The sequence below is a fragment of the Onychomys torridus genome, chromosome 13 (genome assembly GCF_903995425.1).
Source record: "Onychomys torridus chromosome 13, mOncTor1.1, whole genome shotgun sequence".
Taxonomy (NCBI): Eukaryota; Metazoa; Chordata; class Mammalia; order Rodentia; family Cricetidae; genus Onychomys; species Onychomys torridus.
Window position 1 is genome coordinate 52,748,036 of NC_050455.1, and position 18,598 is coordinate 52,766,633.

The 18,598-nt window shown below is 42.0% G+C and overlaps 1 protein-coding gene across 1 annotated transcript in view; it reads left to right on the forward strand.

Annotated features, from left to right (window-relative positions):
• Onecut2 (one cut homeobox 2) overlaps positions 1 to 9,783 on the forward strand; it is a 50,483-nt gene extending 40,700 nt beyond the window's left edge. Inside the window, exon 2 of the mRNA XM_036204282.1 lies at positions 4,798 to 9,783. Within this exon, the coding sequence (XP_036060175.1) occupies positions 4,798 to 5,084 (287 nt within the window). The 3' untranslated portion in view covers positions 5,085 to 9,783. The remainder of the gene's footprint in view (positions 1 to 4,797) is intronic.
• The last annotated feature ends 8,815 nt before the right edge of the window (positions 9,784 to 18,598 follow it).

An 18,598-nucleotide genomic window follows, 5' to 3' on the forward strand; every position in this document is an offset into this window, starting at 1 on the left:
TTAATTTATTCTTTGAGAATTTAATATGTCCATGCGATGTATTTCAATCATAAACCTTCCCTATCCCCACTTCCATTTCTTTACAGATGCCCCCCTTTTATATCTCTCTCCCAACTTCATGTCCTCATTTTTTATAGCTCATTGAATCCAATCAATGCTGTCCATATATTCATGGTTGAGGGGCCATCCATTGAAGCATGGTCAACTTATCACACCACTAAAGAAAACTATCTCTTTTTTAAAATTTTATTTATTTATTTTTTACAATCAGACCATGGTTTCCCCTCCTTCCTCTCTTCCCAGTCCTTCCCTTCCCCTCCCCTCCCCTCCCTTCCTCTCCCTTCTACACCTCTATCCACTGCTCTTCCATTTCTATTCAGAGAAGCACAGGCCTCCCAAAGATATCAACCAAACATGGCTTATCAAGTTGAAGGCTGGACAAGGAAACCCAGTATGAGGAAAATGGTCCCAAAAGCCAGCACAAGAGTCTGAGATAGCCCTTGCTCCCACTGTTAAGAGTCCCATCAGAAGACCAAGCGACATAACTGTTACATATATGCAGAATATCTAGGTCAGGCCCATGTCGGATCCCTGGTTGTTGGTTCAGTCTCTGTGAGCCCCTATGAGCCCAGGTGAGTTGATTCTGTGGGTTTTCTCATGGTGTCCTTGATCCCTCTGGCTCCCACAATCCTTCCTCCCCATCTTCTGCAGGATTCCCTGAGCTCCACCTAATGTTGGCTGTGGGTCTCTGCATCTGCTCCCATCAGTTACTGGATGAAGCCTTTCTTTTCTTTTTCTTTTTCTTTTTTAAAGATTTATTTATTATTCATACAGAAGAGGGCGCCAGATCTCATTATAGATGGTTGTGAGCCACCATGTGGTTGCTGGGAACTGAACTCAGGACCTCTGGAAGAACAGTCAGTGCTCTTAACCTCTGAGCCATCTCTCTAGCCCCCTGAATGAAGCCTTTCTGATGACAGCTGGGCTAGGCACCAATCTATGAGTATAGCAGAATATCATTAGGAATCATTTCATAGCCTTTTTTTTTCTTGGCAGCCATCAACTATCAATAGCTCCTCAGCTTGGGATGGGGCTCGAAAGCCCTTCTCCCCTCCATGCTGGCATGTTGGCTGGCTTGCACTTGGGAGGGCACCTGCAGCTTCTGTGGATTCATGAGGACATGTGTCCAGAGACACTGTTCTGCCCTAGTCTTTCCCCAAGCTCTGGCTCTTAGAATGTTTCTGCTCCCTCTTCTGCTATGTTTTCTGACCCTTGGCTGGGAGGGCCACAATGTCGATGCCCCATTTATGACTGAGTACTCCACAGATAACGTGCTTTGCACACCTGGACTGCTGACCAGATGACTTTGTGAGTAAAAAGCATGAGTTGCCAACCACCAGCTTTTGATAATCTGAGCAAGTTCAGTCCTGCTACTTCATTATTTTGGCTTTCTTGGCCTGGTGTACATTGACTGTAACATTGCATTTACTGATGTGTAATCTGGTGACTCTGGAAAGCAATTGGAAAAGCATAGAAAGAAAGTATTGATCTATTATTTCTCTGCAGTGCTGAACATTTTAAGCATTTAATATTTTTCTAAGTATATAAATCTAATATCTATCTAATCTGTCTGTATCTCACCAAATATAATCTGACAGACCAATGTGGACTTCTCCCACACAGTGTAATCACTCTACTAAAAACACAAACAGAGGCTTATCTGAAGGGTGATCAATATTGGTATGAAAATTGAGGGCTACGTGACTAATCCAGAGAAGGGTGAGTTGACAGAGGACTTCAGCCAATGTTTACAGAAGCTATTTGCTCAGATTTTACCAGGTGATAATTGTGCATCACTATTTATTAAGAACCCTCCAGATGAAGGCTCCACCCCCAGGAAGCTGGGGCAGGGCTGGGATCTGAGAACCTAAAGTGGCAGTGCATGGCCAAGCAGCACATTGTTTCCCACATCTCAGGAAAACCTGTGGGGAGTGTGATGGCAGTACTCCACAGAATCTCTGGAGAGGACTGAACACTGCCCTGCACAGAGGCCCCTCCCCTTGCAACGGGTGCTGTTCTATGGAAGGGAAGGAGGAAGCTTGGCCACTTATTTCCTTTTAAAATGACAATCATCCTGCCTGATGTGTCTAGCTCAGAGTTGCTGGGGTTAATCCAATGAGTGGAGACTGGCACTGTGACTTCCTTATTGGACTCAGGAATACAGGCCCCGAAAGCTGAAGTACTCTGAGGTCCCAAGCTTTAGAAGTGGGAGTCAGAATTTGAACCCGGGCACCTCTAACCCCAGAGCTTTCCATGTAGCAGGTGCTCCCAGAAGATTTTAGGAAGCAAGTAATTCAGACTGAGGCATGTGGAGCACTGGGAACAGCATCACCTAGGAGCTAATGTATAATGCAGAATCTCCACCCACCATCCAGCCAGGCTGCATCTACATCTGTGTTTGTAAAGTGCTCTTCAGATGGCTCGTGCACACCCTAAAGTTCAGAACCACTTTGATAGGTGACCCGAAATATGGCGTGAGAGTCTCAGCATGTGCTCATGACAGCCAGACAGGAAGCCACATAATCCAACAAGCCATGAGAACCTTGTGGGGCGGGCAGGGGTGGGAGTGAACAAGGAATGTGCACGGGGAAGCTATCCAAGGGTGGTGTGGCAGGAAGTCTCAGTCACTGCTGTCTGAAATCACATGGCCAGGGAACTTCCCCTCATGAGAAAACCATAAACCCTCTAAGAGAAAAGTTCTTGTGTGGATATGTTTTCTTTTGGAAGATAATACAGTTTGTTTCTTTTCCTCCCTCCCTTCCTTCCTTCCTTCCTTCCTTCCTTCCTTCCTTCCTTCCTTCCCTTTTTCTTCTTAATGAGAGAAGAACAAATCAGGAAGAAATTATTTACCAAAACTAACGTGCTCCAGCAGTTTTTCCAACACAGGTTCCTCTACTCTTGCAGCCCTGGGAGGGTATACATCTTGTTTCCTTCAGGAGTGAGTTCTCTTTGTTTCTGTGTGGAGAAACAAAGGTGAGAGGTTCAGTTTCCAGAGGATTTTCCCTTTGAGTGTTGTCCTTGAGTTAAATCCTCTTCAAGTCCATTCCAGCTGCCATGGTAAAATATCATGAGCTATATTGTGGGTGGTACCACCCTTGGGCTGGTGGTCCTGGGTGCTATAACAAAGCAGGTTGAACAAGCCCATGAGGAGCAAGTCAGTAAGCAGCACCCCTCTGTGGCCTCTGCATCAGCTCCTGCCTCCAGGTTCGTACCCTGCTTGACTTCCTGTCCTCACTGCTTTTGATGATGACCCGTTATATGGAACTGTTAGTAGCATAAAACTCTTTCCGGGGCTGGAGAGACGGCTCAGAGGTTAAGAGCACCGACTGCCCTTCCAGAGGTCCTGAGTTCAATTCCCAGCAACCACATGGTGGCTCACAACCATCTGTAATGAGATCTGGTGCCCTCTTCTGTATACATAATACATAAATAAAATATATTTAAAAAAATAAATAAAACTCTTTCCTTCCCAAGGTGCTTTTGGTTATGGTGTTTCACCACAGCAACAGAACACTGCCTAAGACAAACTGGTATCAGGAGTTGGATATTGCTGTGACAGAGCTTACCATGTTGATTTCAGAGGGCATGGAGGACTTTGGCACTTTGGGCTAGAAAAGTCACTGAGCGCTGAGGGCTCAGTGAGATGTTCTGAGGAAGCCTGGACGATAACAACGTTCAGAGTAACCCAGACAACGGAGGCCTGGCTTGGACAGTTTCAGAGGGAAGAACCCAATTCCCTGAGTCAAATATGTCATTTGTCACCACTTGGTGCCAAGTATAACCCATATCCCCTGCTCCAACGAGTAAATTAGGAATATCAGATGCAATTGGTCACTGCCTTCTAAGGAGCTGCAGACTGAGGGAGAGGGGCTGATGGGTAGAAAAATGTCCTGGTCACATATGTCATTCACATGTAGCTTCTCATGTCTGCTAAATCCAAGCATATGGCAATAGACATATTTAGGACCCTAAAGGCTGTCGTTGCAACTTAGGCTTATTTCTTACCCCTAACCCCCTCTGCTCACACAAACACACACCTGTTTTCCTGTTTTGGCTCCACTTCCAAGTGGCCACAATAGAGCTGGCTAAACTGACTTTTCTGAGATTTGTTTTTTTTTTTTTTTTTTTTTTAAATGTCTGGATGGACAGGATTCAGGTCAGGATGCTTTCATCTGTTGCCTTGTGTTTCATCCTGTTCACAGTGTTTGAAGTTGTGTGAACTGAAGCCTTGCTTGTGTGTTTGAAGGGGTGAACTTTAACTCCAGGAGTGACTTCAGCTTCGCTGAGAACAGTTCTAGTGAACAGGGCACCCCGTCACCAACTGTCCCCCTGGTGGGGGACTTTTTCACCTTCTTCACCACAACTGGTTTCAGAGTCACAGAGAGGAAGTGGGTGGGAGGAAGGGAGGGAGAGAGAGACAGAGACAGAGGGGGGCGGGGAATTAAACATGTACAGAGGGATGGGAATAAAAGAGAAAAACAAGTTGAATCAGATCCAAACCAGACTGTGGAGCAGCCAGCCCTGGCTCTCCTTTCTCCTGCTCCCCATTTGCTAACTGAGGCCTTCCATCCCCGAGACGAACTGGGTTGGTGTGCTATTGACTGTCGGGTAGTCTACACACCAAAGCTTAACAATCTCCACCCCCTCTAGGACGGATGTTTTCAATGGATCACTGAATCACCGTTGGGTCCTCACACTGCCACTGACTCCTTTCCCTTTCCTTGTCTTTCCCTCAAGCGTGCAAGCGTAAAGAGCAAGAACCTAACAAGGACAGGAACAACTCCCAGAAGAAATCCCGCCTGGTGTTCACGGACCTCCAACGCCGAACGCTCTTCGCCATCTTCAAGGAGAACAAGCGCCCTTCGAAGGAAATGCAGATCACCATCTCCCAGCAACTCGGGCTGGAGCTGACCACTGTCAGTAACTTCTTCATGAACGCCCGGCGCCGCAGCCTGGAGAAATGGCAAGATGACCTAAGCACGGGAGGCTCCTCTTCCTCCTCCAGCACTTGTACCAAAGCATGATCCAAGGACTTTCACCTGGGCACAAGTCACCTCCAAATGAGGACAACAGATACCAAAAAGTAAATCAATAAAAACCAAAAACAAACAAACAAACAAACACAAACAAAACAAACAATCACAAAGACATCAGATTCTTAGCTGGGGCCCTTCACTGGTGACTTGAAAGCACAATTCTCCTGAAAATTCTATTCTAGCTGTAATCATAGGCCAGGTGTTCATTTTGTTTTGCTTTGTTTTAAATGGCTACAGAGTCCAAGTGCACGCTGAAAACTAATCTCTTTGAACCAGACACTATCCTCTGAGCATGCTAGGCATCCCAGAGATCCAAATGGGGCCTTCTTGGAGGGAGTTAATTACAGCAGGGTGTCCACCAAGCTCAGTATTGATGTAAGCGTCAACAGTCCCATTCAGGCCCAGGCAACCTCTTGTCTTCGTTGCCCATGAGTAACAGTGGGAATTTGGCCCAAGTCAAGACACAACTTAGGATTCTAAGACACTACATCATGAAAAGAATTTAACAACAAGAAAGACCTCATTTGCCTCCCAAGTGCTTAGCTTCTTTATATCACAATACACAAAAATTCTCAGCCATAACATTTCAAAAAAATGAATCAGAATGGCAATTACTGAGCACAAGTTTTAAATATGAAAAATCAATAAAAATCCAAGGACCTGTTTTTTCCAACTCAGGCATCTTTTCACTGGATAGTTTAGAAAGCATTAGGTTGATTTCAGTTTACAATTTTTCTTTTCCTTACCTCCTGGAAATCTCATGTGGTCTTTTGGATCCGTCAGGGGGAAATAAAAAAGTCAGTTCACTTGAGCTCAAAGTATCAAGCACAACAAAGATAAAACAGAAATAAGGAAGGTTCTGGTTTCAATGCATCCAGCTTGGCAAGGCGGTCTATATCCGTCTACACCGTTGTGAAGTCATTAGGAAATCACTGGGAATATGGCTTCAAGCACATTTTGCAGTTTGTTACAAATTCTGTTTGTACATAACGCAGATGCACACTCAGGAGGCCAATTTAACTGTTACAGTACAGGAGCAAATGCATCGTTTAAGATCTAGATTTTTTTAGATCATTGCCATGTCCTTGATTTACTGGTCCACCCAGTTCCTCCTATGTATGTTCTGACTACCATGCAGTTCATTCTCATCCTTGCTGATTTGTGTGGTCCCTGTCCCATCCCATCAGCGGGGATGTTTCTTTTGCTTTCTAGAAAGAAACAGTTTAATAAGCCACATCCTGTTGCCTCTTCCTAAATCTCTTCCATTGTTGACTCATCCTTGTGAAACAGCCGACTGAATCTGGAGAGAACACAGCACACCAAAGAAGCAGAATACTGCAAACCAAAGACATTTATTACCTGCCATTTTCTAGCCTACAAATACTGTGATTACTTTTAGAGATCAGAACACCTCTGTAACTCCTAGTGGCATGCGGCTCTTGTCTTGGGCTCACCCTCTGGCTGAGCAAACCAGCCATGCCTATGACATTCACCAAGCATCCAGGCAGTGGCTTCACCATGCCAGCCCTGGTTGTCACTTTCCCATAGCGAGTGGAGAGGGCCCACAGAACTCTGGGAGATTACAAAGGTCACTATGTGCATATTTACCAGTGAATGGCCCCAGGTGGGCACCGTGGGTGTTCAAAGCAAGCCAAACGCTGCAATGATTCTTTACAGACACTTGAGACTGACTTTTGTATGAATTACTTATTGAAACCAAAGAAACTTTTTTCTGCACCTACTTCTGCAACAAACAGAACTGTCCCATTAATTGAGTAAATGATTCCATCAATCACTGGAAATCACCAACAAGAAAAGCACGCTAGAATCAAAACAAAACACCGAAGATGCACTGTGTTCAAACAGACCTCTTGGGACATTTTTTTTTTTTTTTAATTTTTTGGAAGCAGATTTGAAAGAAAGGGTTGAGACAAGAATCAAAACACAGAACAGCCTCAGTGGCTGCTGCTTCATTTGACAACTCACTCGGTAATCTTAAAGTTGAAGATTGTCTTTAATTTGTGCCTATGCAGTTTTTCAAAAGAACATGGAACAGAGCAACAGAAACCTCAACAGCTACAATACCAAAGATGAGGATTCTCACACCTTTTGTCTCAGTTCATTACCTTCTTTTGCCTGGCTAAAATACTTGTAGCGTCATTGATCTGTACAAAGGTAATTGATTTTGTTTCTCTAAGCAACAAAAGGAAAGGGTCATTCGTTTGCTTTTATTGCCTCCCTTTAGTTTTTGCTTTATGGCTTTTTAGTCAACATGGAATCCCCCACAAAGGTTCCATGGACCCCACATTTGAGATGTTGGGATACTGAATGATGTTCCCCTCTCTCTTCAGCGGAGTATGGGAAATCCTACCGTCACATGAATGTTCATTGCTTCTAAGTTCAGAGTCTCATCATTGGGGGAGGGAAGGGGAGCAAGGGTCAGGGGTAGGAGTCTGGGTGATAGGTCCTCTCCAGAGCCACAGAACCAAAGAATTTATAGAGAAATCTACAACCTCATCTTCATGTGACTGCCACATAGTAACAGGGCTTCATTTGGGGGTGGGGAGACATGTAAAAAGAATTGCCAGTTTCTACTTTTCTATTAGCTTTTTAAAAAAAAAAATCAGCTGTAAAGTTGCATTTCTAAAGAAAGATATAAATATATATATATATATTAAATGTATGAGTACATATATACACCAACCTGCATTGGTGATAACCCAAAAATTTTGCTGTCCAAATTCATGCCATCTTTTTGTCATAGGCTCCGTTCACTGAGTGTTCAGTTCACAACAATTGTCATTTCCCATGCCATTCCAGAGTTAATTTGCCACTGTGGTTGTCTGGCAGTATTCATATTTCCATGTCAACTTATGGGAAAGGGTGAAAGTCATGTTTAAGCATTTCTACATGTAACTTGTTGATGAATGGATTCATGATATAAATGAGTTTTAGTTGTATTTAGTCATCTCTATTCTATGCCTCGACCATGATGAGCAAGGTTTCTCTCCCAGATTAGCTCAGAGCTACTGCTGCTGCTAGCAGTGAGGAATTCATCTTCTCTCATTGCTGGGAATGGCTAGTGGTTCATTCCCATCCTCTGTGGAGTAGAACACCCAGAAATCCACTTTCCCGTAGATGCTCTATCCATCAGAGTAGCCTAGATTCTTCTAAGTGAGCAGACTCACCAGGGACTTCTCGTGGGGAAGTCCAGCTCCCTTTGCAATAGGTTAGCCAGGTGTCCTCAGGGTAGTACTTACCAACTTGTACTGATAAACTTGTATGCAACCATAGCTGCCACTGGGGTGGGACAGAGTTGTTGGGGGGATGTAGCTCAATCCTGGAGGAAAGACAAACAGCAGACTGTGGGGAGAGCCCAGATTCCTGTCCCTGGAGAGCCACATCATCTGTTGTCCCACTTCTTTACTTGCTCAACGTGGCTATCCTATATACAGAGCATCATTTCTACAGCCGAGAGAGTGTGGCTCTGTGTGATTTTTTGTAGTGCGTCCTGCCTAGAGAATTTTTTTTTCACTTTTCCCTTGGTTCTCTCTGTCCCTTGCTTATATTCCATGGACCCTTGGTCAAATGACCAAGAGAAAGGAATATTTTCTTCTGGAGATTGCTCCCATTTCAGCTTAGTCAGGTGAATTTTAACTTGGGTAAACACTAAATGAGTCCTTGTGAATTGTGGCCAATGGGAATGGTGGTTCTGCTTCAATACAGACTGAGGGACCACGCATCTTACTTTGGTTGGTGACTGACACTAATTAACAGCATTTGGGTCTCCACATCCTTGGAAGATGGTGGCATGAAGATAAAAGGCAAGAATTTCCCTCCAAGAACTCTTGGTAAATGTCTCACATATCTCAGCTCATATCAAAGAGAATGCTTGCTTTAAAAAATGTTACACACACACACACACACACACACACAAACACACACGTATATGTGTCTGTATACACATGAATCAAAATTTTAAGCCGTACAAAGTTTCATTTTGCTAGATAAGTGAAAGGAAAAAAGTACTATACTGAAAAATTATAGAATTTAATCCAGTGTGTTTTTTCCCCAAAGCCTTTAAATTTTTATTTTAAATTAATAGTTTCAGAAAAATAACTATTTGGACTTGGATATACCTATAATCCACATCCTCAATCCAAAAAAAGTTCCAGGCTGCCTCAGCCATCAACAACAGCTGGACACTGTGAAATAATAGCTCACAACCCAATTTCACATTCTTGGGGTGACAGAAATCCAAAGGTTCAAAGCTACTGAGTCAAAGGTGTTTTTCTTTAAGCCTTTGTGTAACTAAGCTTTTGTTTTGTTTTGTTCTCAGTGTGATTTTAATAATGGAGATTCAATTCCAGAATTCTTTTAAAGGGGAGCCAATATATTTCTTTTTTTTAAAGGACAACAACAACAATAATAAAAATTTGATTCCAGTATTTAAAAGATTTTCCCATAATGTTATAGAGCATTTGGTCTGTGCCACATAGTGGTACAGGCTAGTCTGAGCCAGGAAGGAAAGATCAGGCTTGCATACTCAACTCCTGTTTTTCCAAAGGCTCTTGGCAGCTTTGGCTTTGGAAATCCAATCTCATCATCACTTTAAGGTAAAGGAAAACAAAAACTAGGAAGTTAAACCTACTAAACTCTAGACTCTCTCTCTCTCTCTCTCTCTCTCTCTCTCTCTCTCTCTCTCTCTCTGTCACACACACACACACACACACACACACACACACATACACACACACACACACACACACTTTCCTAAGGCAAGCAGTTAGTTTCAAAGCCAACTATTAATAATTTAATTTTAAATAAGCAAACATTGTCTATGTTGGGCATCCATGTTTTAGTGCCAGTACATCAAAATTGAGCCAATTTTTAAACAAATAGCCACTATTTGGTAGATACAGAGAGGAACTGTCCCATTATCAAAAATGTCTAGGGATATGTCTGTTAGCTTGATACTATCAAAATATCATGGGAATACACTTTTGGAGGAAATGGGTCTTCAGGAGCTTATCTAACTGGAGTTTTTCAAAACCTACAAACAGACTAAGTTCCAAGGTTGTTAAAGAACTATAGAGTCTTTTGAAAACAAGGGGAAGTAGATAGCAGCTGTGGTTAGTTAATGTTGACAGTACCTCTTCTAGATTCCTACCCAATCAGAGCTGACTTTTTACTGTCCTTTGATGCTCTGATTCAAACTCACTGGCCTAACCAAGTGAGTGAGTGGGAAGCAGATGAAGGGATAGAGCCTTTCTGATGGTTATTTGCAAAGCTAGACAGCTCAACAGTTCTCTGCAGTTTAGCCAACCAGAGAGTCCAGTTGTATAATAAGCCAAAGTAAATCCCCACTTAAGAAGAGCAGTATCCCAGGTGGTTGCTTGAACTACGGATGCCCTATTTCCTAATTTCTATCTATACTTTGTTTCTTTGCAAGGTAAGGGGTAAGGGTAGGTGGTTGATTGGTTTGTTTTAGAAAGTCCCAGGTACTTGTGAAACAAAACAAAAAATTAATTCTTAAAATAACATAGGCTCTCATATACATAGATAGATGCAAAACATTTCATTAAAGCCCATGGGTTATGCTAGGAGTTCACAGGACCTTAAGCATTCATCAACCTCAATTACCCAAGTGAAAGGTCTAGAGCCCAGGCTCTACCTCTGTGGACTTTGAGTTAGGTTGATTGACATTAACCAGTTTATACTTTTTAGTGGAGAAAAATGTATGTAGGGAAAAAAAATATCACCATAGGCATGGTCATTCCATGGGAATTTTCCATTTGGTTCCATTTTTAGCAACAGGAATTTTACATGGCATAGACCTTAGTAGATAAGTTTGCCTGACACTTATACTGTCTGTGGGCTTGGATGTATACAGATCTAGATACATATTTCAACATAGATCCTCATAATTAACTTTACATCCACATACGTTGCCTAGAGGTATCTAGATGTGTACATGCAAGTGTGTACAGACATGCTTAATACATATATATATATATATATATATATTGTAATCTGTTACAATAAATAAATTTCAAATCATCATGCAACATGTATATGATACTTTGACAATGTACCTTGTCTTATTCTTTGATGTAATGCTGAAAACCAAAGTGCAGAAATGTAAGCTAAAGTATCCAACATCATCATTCATCATGATACTTGAAATTACTTTCATTTGGGTCCAGCAAGGACAAACAACTAATAATGGAACATTAGATATTATTTAATTATCTGTGTTAGATGTTTGATGACTTTGGTTGAATAGCTTTATTCTGAATCTCTCATAACTAAAGCTAAATCCAAAGACCTGAAAAAGAACAAAAAAGGGGTTGGAGGACTCAGAGTCAAGTCAAATCAATGGGAAATAGTGGGCTCTGGTTTCCAGGGTTGAAACAGTGGTGGTATGAGTGAGTGGAGGTTAGCTAATTGGGGTGGTGATTTTTTTTTTCCCTCATGCTTGTCCCATCAAAGTGATCTTTAATGTGATAAAGCTTTAGAAGTCATGCTTTGCTGCTTTATTTTGGCTTAGACTATAGAAAGAAATGACCCGTTTTGTCCATCAAAAGGAAAAAAAAAAAAAAAAGACAGCCCATCCTCCACCCCTCAGCTATATTTTAACATGTCTTTTTCAACTGTGACCCAACAAGCTAGCTGTTAATATAATTAATTTATTTAAATTAGTTTCTTGTATACTAGCACGTAGGATTTGGGTAATTATTTAATTCTCTTTCCTTAGTTTGATTTTACTCCTTGTTCTTATTTATCAAGACTTAGAGCAGTGATGCATCTGAGATGCAAAACCTTAGCTGCCCTCCTCCCCTAGTGGAGTCTGCTTCCTAAAGCAGTGAACTTCTGTTACAGACAGGGAAGAAACAGGTTACAAGGAAAATGAAAAACAATCTGGGGGTATTTCCCCTTGCTGGAGTAACTTTTGAAATGGTTTAATGGTTATTATATTATTTAATTTAAGTTCACAGTGCCACCGGGTACCAGGTGAACTTCACCTCTTAATTACCGGGGCCCTCAGAGCCTTTCTATGGTAACTTATTTATTTAACTTATTCGGCATCTGTGACAGATGCGCTGTATAGTTTGTGTTTGTTATTTAAAACAACAGAGCGAGCACTGTGGTTTGTTTGCTGTCAGACAACAGAGCAGATGTGTGGACAAGCAGTGACCTGCTCAGCCTGAACCTGCTTCAGAACCCTCGAGCTGAGATCCAACTTCACCAGCCCGGATTTCGGGGCTTCTACACGGAAACTGGAAAGATAAATTAAAAAAAAAATCATAAACCAAAAAGAGAGAACCCTTACACTAGCTGCTTCCAAGAAAGAACTCAGTGTGCGTGTAAAGCAACAAAACATAAAGGGAAAAAAAAAAAAAGCAGAAAAAAAAAGGAAAAAAAAACGGAAAAACTTTCTATTTGTAGTGAGAACCAAAGAAGGCTACCTCACTGACTTTTTCCATTTGTAATTTTAATCGTGTTGATGACACCAAAGATACCAAAGATTCCTTTCTCTGTGCGGTCTGCATTTTGCTTATGCTCTTTTATGATTTGAACTCTTCTTTCTGACATATGGTATGTACAACCACAGCTCAGACACCCCAAAGAAACAATGATGTATGCGAAGGGGGCTGCTGACCTGGAAAGGGATATTTTCTGTGTCTCTGGCATTTGCCTGCTGCCCCTCCCCACCCCCCCCCCCAATGTTCAGGATGCAAGTTGGGATGCTGCTGTCATTGAATTCTTTAAAGTTCCGTTCCGTTTTGGTGAAGAAGTCTGCTTGGAGGTGGTTTCCTGGAGCTGTCACAGGGAAAAGTGCGGAGCTAATGCAACTCCAGAAATAAGCATTGGATAGGAGAGCTGGAAGGGACTTTAGAACACAGTCTGTCACCACCGCCCACCCCACCATGGCCAGGTTGAAATAGTTATCTAAGGCCAGTAACCCCAGAGCCAAAGTCAACCCTTGCTTCCTGGCTCCAGGTCCTATGTGCTGCCTCTTCTGTGGTGCTCTGCAGGTTCTGCCTGACATTGATCACATGCTATCAAGTAGGAAAGTAATAATTCTTTAATACTATTTGAAGAATACTATTCAGGTACCTACATCTTATATGATAGATCCAGAGTCATGTATGATCTGTTGCCTTGAACTTGCAGGGTTCACTCAGGGTATCTGCCCTGGGAAGCATATTGACCCAGATAGTAAGATGACTTTTGAACCCACCCATTACAAAATTTTGAATAAATAAGCTTGTAATCAGTGGAAGGAGAAAGCTCAGTCTCGACCCACTGAGTTTAATGGCTATGGCTATTCTGAAGTCAATATTTATCAAGCAAGGGAACTTGATTACCATTTTCGGTAGGATATTTTAGCTGTCAGCTTTTTTATTTGTTTTTTTTCCTTTTACTGGACAGTGTTCCCATTACACTTCTAAATTAATTTTATTTACAAGATAAATATAAGCCTTATATTATTTGATACTAAGATGTATCAAACATCAATGAAAAACATCCCAGTATCAGAAGAATGTGTCTACCAGTTTAAATAACGCTTACTTAAAGTTACTTCTCTCCTTTTTTCCTTGTCAAAACTTAATAGATTCTATTAAATGACTAAATCACTATTAAGATCATTCACCAATGTGATTGAAATGTTAGCCAGTGAATCTTTTTCAGCTTTTGGGATTTAGGTACACACCAATTCCTATCTCTAGTCCACAGAGCTCTTTATTGAATACTGCGATTTTACATGTCACATTATAGTTATCACTGAGCTTTTAAAGAGACTATTAGATAAAACTAAGAAGGGGAGATCAATTAACTCATCAGTTCCATATACCAACAGAGTAGAGATGATAAAAGAATTTAAAACAGACTTATACACTATGAAACACATATCCTTTCTCTTTCTCCTTTTCTCCTCCTCCTCCTTCTTTTTAAAGACAGGGTTTCATGTGGTCCAAGCTAGCCTTAAACTAATTGTATGGATAAGGATGGCTTTGAATTTCCAATCCTCCTGCCTCTGTGTCCTTAGTTGTGGGACCACAGTTGTGAACCACCACCATGTCCGGCCAGTTGTCTTCTTTCTGAAGTTTGCAAGCTCCATCCTGGCATATGTGGAAGTCCTTTCCCACCTAGACAGAGAGACTAAGATGTCATGGTCTCCATATACAAGGCAAACCTGCAAGGCCTTCTTTCCAAGCAACCCATCACCAAATTTCTATTGGAAGCAAACATTCTCAGAAATACCTGGGAGACAACAAATTCACTACGCATCATCGGAGTAGTTGTGCCCTGTAAGCAACATCGCCTGCCCCAGCCTTCCTACCACTGAGCCCCTAGGACAGAGAACCTAGAAAGAGCAATGGCAGCCAGAACACAGAAAACATCTCAATTGGCAGACCCTCCCTCTTCGGCGACTCCCACCCCACCCCCACCCCCGCCCCCACCCCAGCCTCATGCTTCACTTGCAAAGTGTGACATAACCACGGGACGAGTGCCTTGCTTGAACCAAAGCAGTGATTTAGCCAGTCTGGACCTCTCTGTGCTTTTTTAAATCCTTCCTGTGAATACCTCGGCTTCAACGGGGCCTCCATACCAGTAAATTGGTGGGCTTACCGTACTGCGGTGCTTTGCAATGCAACCCTGCAAAGAACAAGATTTGTACTAATACCAAAGCTTCTTTTCTCGACGTCTCTTCCTTCTGCCTCCCCATCACCCCCCTTTTCTAGTCCCTCACGGTTCCAAAGCTTTAATATGAACCTGGGCATGTTGGCAATGCAGACCGCGCAATTCCTTACCGAATTTTCTCAGATATACCTCATAGATAATAGTGTTTAGAGTAATGTTATTATAGCGTATGTAATAAATTATTCACTGTTTTCTTTTGGTAACTGTGATTTAAAAAAAAGAAAAAAAGAGAAAAAAAAAGCTTTATACAGTTTAGGTTGTGCTTTTGTAATAGATGACAATGTACGCTTAAAAAGGAAATGTATGTGCTTTTTATTTTTCTTTCCCCGACCCCTTTGGATTTCATTTATTCTGGATTGGGGAAAGATGCAGAATGAGCCCAAAGTTTACAGTTTCATATTTTGCTGAAGAAACAATCTGTGTTCATTTGCTCTGTTGAAAAAAAAAGTTATTTTCTACATTTGTGCTAATTGTTCTGTGTTAACAGTGTAGTATTCTAATTAGCAACTGCCAATCAGTGCTATAATTTTCTGCATGAGGCTAAAAATTTAGCAGTGTGATGCATTGTGGTTTTACTACTAGCAACATTTTCCATTTTGTACTAGATCTTCCCCTTTGGTTCAATGGGCATTATTTATGCATGGGCATCTCTCACTTGTTAGCAGTCGTGAAGTTGTGTATTCATTAAACTGTGAAAAATGTACACAGTTTGGCCTCAGACAGTGATAATACTGGTTTTCTTGGGAGATGTATTACCTTGAAAATACCTTTACATCTGTTGGGATTTCAAAATGAGTCAGATTGAATCAGGCTTGAATTTTATAATGAGAAAGGCCATCCAAGTTGGAGTTAACCTACTTGACCCCCACAAATTGGGACCCTCATACCCAGATAGATCACTATATCTGAGAGAGTTGAAAATGAGCAGTAGAGAGCAACACACCTCTGCATTTTTAATTTCCACTGAAAGGAGTTTTAGCTTTATGTTCATGACCTCAGACCTTTTGGGCCATGTATATGACAATGCTAATTCATCTAGGTCTCTTTCCCGGATTTTCCCATGGGGACTGGCTTCTTCTAGGAGTCTGTTGTCAGTTCCCAGTAGAAATGCATGTAACGTCCATATCAGCAGTTCATCCCTGGCCTTTTGGTACACTCTCACAGATAACCCCACCAGTTATTTGGACAAGAATATATGGCCATTCCCTAAACGTTCCCTCATGTGGTCCTGTCATAGTTTTTCCTCCTTAGGGTCAGAAATGACGCTAGATTCCTTTTTACAAAGTTATGCCTATATTCTGAAGGGGAGTTAAGAATTTTGAGAACCAATTTAGAAAAACCATCTTGGTTTGAATTCCCCAGTCTTTGAGGTCTCTCTAGCTCAAAAATTATTTTTCAGTCCCAGTGGATTTGGCAAACATATTCTTCTATTTGGGTTCTGAGATCCATTCTTGAGTTTCATACCTATTTCCTACACCAGTATGCTCCCCATAAAGCCAAATCAACTGCCAAGTTCTGCAGAAGAGAACGAAGATAAGGAAACAATGGTGGGAACACAGCAGTGTGCCGTGCAGAATATTGGGGATCACCAACAGACAGCAGAACGTTGCATGTGTGTCTGTCAGTGAGTATGTTGGAGATGTTCTTTCATTGATGCAAAGGAACGGCCTTATAAGTAGGTTGTGATGATGAAATTTGTAATGTAGTCTTTTTGTTTGTTTCCTTTTATTAATCTGCCAAAGATGGGAATGAATTCAAGAACTTTAAAATCAGCTTTTGTAAGCCAGTTGTTGATTGTAATAGTGTTTAATCTTCCAGAAAGCTTTACATATTCTTCTGCAGTAAGTCAAGTCACTATTTGTTTCCCTAAGTTCTCTTCACACTCACAAGCCTGCAGACTGTTCCTTCTGATGCAGATGTAATAATATCGTCAACGTTCTAATGTATTTTGATCCAAAGCAGACAAAGGGGTGTGTGAGACGCAAACATGCCTGGCCTTCTTTACTACAAGCAACACAGGGGTCTGGCTCATTAGAATTTGCCAAGAAGACTTGTCTTATGAAATTTGAGGTATATTTTGTTATGCCGTTTTATTTCCTTTTTTTTTTTAACTGTGGAAAGTGATACGTTGAATCAAGTATAAGCTGAGTTTTCCAGACAACTGAAGTAGCTACATTGTGAATGTTATTTTGTTATTAAAGGGTTTTTACTCAATCTTTGTGCCAGTGAATGTCCTTTTCCTTGGAAACACAAGAACCACGGAATTACCTCTACTTGGCCTAGATTTTCCTCCTGTGGAGGTGTGTGGAGCTGGCCTGGGAAATAAATGGTAATGCCTGGGCTTAGAAGGTAGGTTTGGGGTTCTAGGAAGAGATCTCTATGTCTATCAGCTTTAAAGAGACCTCGGTCCAAATTTTCCATCCTCAGCCTCTCAGGACCCCAATACATCTCTAAGAGCCCTTGAGCAAATGCCAGCATAAAGTTAGGTCCCAATTCATACAGGAAAGGGAAGGGGGAGAACTTGGTGATCATGTATCATCTGTGAGCCGCTAAGTACACACACACACACACACACACTCCACCCAGGGGAAGCCTGGGCCTTCACCAAAGGACTTTCTTCCATATTGACTCCTGCAAAGGATTCAGTTATTCACTCAAGCCAGGAGAAGGTGCTTGCTATCAGCAGGCTTCCCAGCCACCTTCTACATACCATTTACCTATCACATCTATAATTTAGGGGGCAATTCCTTAATAACCAAAGGTATGATTTTCTAGTGTTTAATTTCTAAGTGATTGTAGCTTCACAATTCTTAGATCAGAAAGCTTGCAGGTGAGAAAAAGAGATTCCTGGTCTTCCTGTATCTCAGAGGGGCCAGGCAGGTTACTCACACAGTGGATGGTGTTTAGGGGCTGGTTGAACCACAGCTACCGAGCCTACCAGAACCTTGGCCCACCAATGCCTGTTTTATTTCTGCTCGAAAGTCTTTTTCAAAAAAGTTGTAGAACTTGGGTTCTTCTCCCATTTCCCTTACTTTGGCTACATTTGGCATTTGGCTTGACTCAGTTTACTGTCTAGGACAGGTTCCTTTTCAGGTAAGGTCAGGGAGTCTGCTATTTGAGAACGGTTAAGTATATACAGGCTACCTAAGTAACAGATAGTCACATAATTAGAACACCCTTCCTGAAATGTAAAATACAACCCCGTCCCCACCCTCCCCCCACCCCCCTGTATTGCTTTGTGTCACACAAGCCCAAACAGTGTGAGCCAGTAGCCCATCATGAAAGGTTATAAAACACCTGGCTTATTGAATTTCCCAAAACAAGAACACAAGCTTCAGGCTCGAGAAGTTAGGTGAGAGCCATGGCAGTGTGGAGCCCAGGTGATATGGCACACGGCACCATCTTGTTAGGTCGCTTTTAATCACCACCTCCAATCAACAAACCTCTTTTTCTTCTCAGTCCCCCAAAACCGTTCAGCGTCTTCTCTTCAAAGCGTGATGCCAAAGAATGGCATGGGCCAGGGGACTCAGGAACTGACCACCATTCTAGTGAGTTCTCATCTGCATCTCCTCAAAGAAAGTGTTTCCGTGGGTTGCAGAAGGAGCCATTCCCCCCCCCACCCCCACCCCCGCTTCTTCTTGTTTGAATAGTTCTCCTAGGACAGTGCTTTATTAGCATAGATCTGTAGAATCTTTCTTACTCAGTGAATTCTTACTGCTCCCACCAAAGAGAAGTAAAAACAAGTTCCAATACATTTTCTTTCATCCAGTTTTGTTCTTATGACCCGCCTC